The 4,102-nt window shown below is 56.0% G+C and overlaps 1 protein-coding gene across 1 annotated transcript; it reads left to right on the forward strand.

Annotated features, from left to right (window-relative positions):
- The first annotated feature begins 1,433 nt into the window (after window positions 1-1,433).
- Window positions 1,434-3,174, forward strand: CAVIN3 (caveolae associated protein 3). The gene is made up of 2 exons (XM_084245616.1): window positions 1,434-1,960; window positions 2,516-3,174. Exons 1-2 carry the CDS (start codon window positions 1,577-1,579, stop codon window positions 2,906-2,908), a joined length of 777 nt encoding a protein of 258 aa, XP_084101742.1. The 5' UTR covers window positions 1,434-1,576; the 3' UTR covers window positions 2,909-3,174.
- Window positions 3,175-4,102: the final 928 nt, after the last annotated feature.

Consider the following 4,102-nt stretch of genomic DNA (forward strand, 5'->3'; position numbering starts at 1 on the left):
CCAGATTTGGGCCTGTGACTGACCGATGCTCAATCATCACTCTACCATGATCATTTTCAATTATGTTTAGAGTGCATTTCCTATTTCTAAGAATTACTTGAGTTAGGTTTTATGTTCACTTGGTCTGAAAGCATTTTAATTGATACATCCAGATGGGCCTCTCTGTGCAAAAATAGATACACTGGAAGTGATGGTGATTCCCTTCAGGCTCCAAAGGAGTCCGTTTTCTGTTGTGTTAAGCAGAGGGCTCAGGCTCCATGACCTTGTTTATAAAGGTCAGTTGCCAGCTTAGCATCGCTGTACTTCTGTGTAAGTCAGACCTCTGGTGTTTTCAGGCACAAGTAACTATGGCCTGAGTGATACAAGCATTTTCCACAGTTGCCATCAAGTGGCTCTCACATGTTGGGTAAGGAAAGAAAGATGGAAAGAGATCACCAAGATAAATTGATTGCTTAGACTTCAGAGACAAAGATCCGTTTTGTCAAGCGATGCTAACAACAAGTTATGGGACTTTATGGGATTCATAATCCACATCTTTAACTGGATTCTCTGTGCTCAATCAGTAATTTTGGGGGGAAGAAAACTTTTAAGGTTAGTGATTATAAGAAAGAGTAAGTAGGGGGAAAATGACACATGGTTCATTATTCCCCCAACCCCTCTTTACAGGCGCAATTTCAAACCTCCTTCACTCTCATCAGATGGTCTCATCTATTTTCAGGAAAACATTAAAGGAATGAAAACCAGAGAGGAGCTTCAATCAACATAAAAAAAAAAAAAAAAAAAAAAAAAAAAAAAACAGGCTTACAGTACCTACTAACCAATTAAAGGGTTTGGAAGAAAAAGGCGCCCTGTCTAACCTCCAGGCTGGGCACAGCTGAGCTTTGCCTGTGAAGTCCAAATTAAGGGAGGGGCGAGAACTAGAACAAAGAAAACAAGGTACTGCTCCCCAACAGTAAGAACTAGAGAAGCGGGAAACGACGCCTGCGGCTATAACCTGGTGACTATTAGGAAAATACCAGAGGAGGCCCCGCCCGTCGGTGCCCAGTCGCAAAGCTGCTCAGTCTAGACAGCTTAGATCTGCAGCGGAACATCCAACATCCGAGGGGCCTGTGCTCCAACATCCCCGTCCACTGTGCTCTGCCAGGACAGACACACGCCTCGGAGGCCGGGCCGTCAAGGGCCGGAGGCCTCGAGGCCCTTCTAGTCATCCCTTTGCTGGGTTAACTTAAACAGTCTGCCCACTCGCTGCACAGAACATTTTCCGTGCCTCGCCCTTTGCGGCGGGGAGAGTGCGTTCCAGAACCAGTGCTCACACCAGGGGAGCGGGATGGAGGAGGGAACTCAGGCCTCCAGTGAGAATTTGCGGGGGTGGGGCGGATTCTGGGCCAACCTGCGCGTCCCAGGGGCGGGACAGCAGAAGCGGGAGCGCCTCCACGGGACCCCTCGCTGCCATCCCGCCCGCCCCGCTCCGCCTGCCTGAGTCACCGCTGGAGCTGGGGAGGAGCCGGGGGGAGGCCGCCCCGGCCTAGATCGCAGCCGGCGGCCGTTGGGCGAGCAGGCCGGGCAGTCGGGGAGCATGGGGGAGAGCGCGCTGGAGCCGGGGCCCGCGCCCGGGGCCCCGACTGGGGGCCCCGTGCACGCCGTGACGGTGGTGACCCTGCTGGAGAAGCTGGCCACCATGCTGGAGGCGCTGCGGGAGCGGCAGGGAGGTCTGGCCCAGCGGCAGGGCGGCCTGGCGGGCTCGGTGCGCCGCATCCAGAGCGGCCTGGGCGCGCTGAGCCGCAGCCACGACACCACGAGCAACACGCTGGCGCAGCTGCTGGCCAAGACCGAGCGCGTGGGCTCGCACGCCGGGGTGGCCCAGGAGCGCGCCGTGCGCCGCGCCGCCCAGGTGCAGCGGCTGGAGGCCAACCACGGGCTGCTGGTGGCGCGCGGGAAGCTCCACGTCCTGCTCTTCAAGGTCAGTGACCTCGGGCGTCCCCCACCCGGGGCCTTCCCCGCCTCTGGGCCACCTCCGGGGGTTCCCCCTCCCTTCCGCCTGCCACACCCACATCCGCGACCCCACCCTCTGCCTACGGCTGTGCCACGAACTTCCAAGCTGCGCCCCCTCCCACCCCGGGCCCGTCCCTCCTCGCGCGTCCCCCCAGCCTGGCCAATCCTAGCGCCCCACCTCCAGCCCAGGCCACGTCCCCAGAATCTGCTCCAGGTCCCGGCCCATCCCCGAAGGAAACTAACGGTGTCGACAGAGCCTCTTGCGACAGTTCGCTGCGCATCCAGTTCCTGCCCCCCGGCCACCACCTCTCTCTCCCCGAGTTGGCTCTCAAAGTTCTGCAGCGCCCCGCGGCGCGCTGCCTCTCCAGCCCCGCTCCCCGCTTTCCCCGTCCGGTTTTTCTTCCCGCGCTGGCCGCCGAGGTTAAGAGTGGGCGGGCGCCCCGGGTGTGATTTAGGGGGAGGCGGAGGGCGGGGGGGGGGGTCTAGGCGCTGCGGGGGTCTGTACTGTGTCCATCACGCGCAGGAGGAGGCTGAAATCCCCGCGAGCGCCTTCCAGAAGGCGCCGGACCTCGCCGACCAGTCTGAGCCCGGCGCTGAGCAGCCCGAGGCCGAAGCCGGGGAGAGCTCGGACGAGGAGCCGGTGGAGTCCAGGGCCCAGAGGCTGCGGCGCAGCGGGTTGCAGAAGGTGCAGAGTCTGCGTCGGGCCTTTTCTGGCCGGAAAGGCCATGCAGCGCCGTCGCCCACGCCGGTCAAGCCTCCTCGCCTTGGGCCTGGACGGGGCGTTGATGGCCAGAGCGAGCCCCCCTCTGCGCTGGAGTTGAAGCTGGAGCCAGAACCTCCGCAGGACACAAAGGAAGATCCCGGGAGACCTGGGCCTGCCGAGGCAGCTGTGCTCCAAATAGAGAGTGAGGCCTGATGGCAGGCGCTGCCTGCCCCCTACCCCCCTGCCATGCCTGGGCCTCCCCCCAGAATAAACCTTCCTGTGAGAACCCGGCATTCACGCCCAAATAAGGCGAACCCTGCATCCACAGCACAGCAGCTCTGGGCTTCCTTCCCAGCTTCTTCAGCCCAGCACCTTGTGTCCTCTAAAAGCAGAGCGGCCTCACATACCCGCTTCACTCACCACCAATAAAGCGATTTCACCTACTCCAGACTCCATGTGTAGGGCTGGGGGTAGGGGCTGGAGGCACAGCAAGGAATAAGACAGATATTGGAATCTGGAATGTGACTTCAGTTTCAAACAGATCATGTAGAATTTCTCCAGGTTCCATGAATCCTGGGCTGCGGTCTAGGCGCACTGAAAAATATCTGGCTGCCACTTGCTCCTGGAGTGTTTTCCTCAGGGGCAAATACAGTCACAATTTTTCAACCTCCAGTACAGTCCCTTGCTGTAGGTGCTTAATATATTTTTAGTGGTTTTCCTCTTAGTGTCCTCTTTCTCTTAAAAATCAAATTTTCCAGAATTCTGATTTCAGCTCTTTTCTCATTCTGGGTTCTCCAGCTTTGCTTTGACAGGCCTATCAGCCACATAACACTCCAGGCCACTGCCTTGAGCTACTATTGAAAAATGCTTTCAATTTAATGTGTCCAACAGAAGCAATCTATTTTCTTTTAATTACCTTCAATTTCCATTTTATTACTATTTTTTGAGCACTTCCTATGTATCATTCAAAATTACACCTCTTTTTTAACCAATGAATGGCATCATCATCTACCCAGAAAGCTTGAGGTCTTCATTAGTCTCTCCAACTCTTGCTTTCATGTCATCAGGAAATAGCCTAGATTTGACCTTTGCAATCTGTCTACTTTTAATGCCCAAGGCCATAGTTTCATTTCAGGCCTTATCTGACTATTATTAGACCCGCCAGTCTGATCACATCACCCTCTGATTCAGTCCCTTCAATGGCTCCCCATCACTTTCACAATGTCCAAGCTCATTAACATTATCTTCAAGGCCCTTTGTGATCAACCTCACCTCTTGCCACTTCCCCTCATTCTATTATTGAACCACAGTGAGCTGTGTCCTCTCACCCTCATATCTACTATCCTGCCGAGCTCAGCAAGATACCCCAGTTTCAGGGCTGGACACTTCTATCTCTTGCTGCCAGAG

Source organism: Talpa europaea (assembly GCF_964194135.1).
Source record: "Talpa europaea genome assembly, chromosome: 1".
Taxonomy (NCBI): domain Eukaryota; kingdom Metazoa; phylum Chordata; class Mammalia; order Eulipotyphla; family Talpidae; genus Talpa; species Talpa europaea.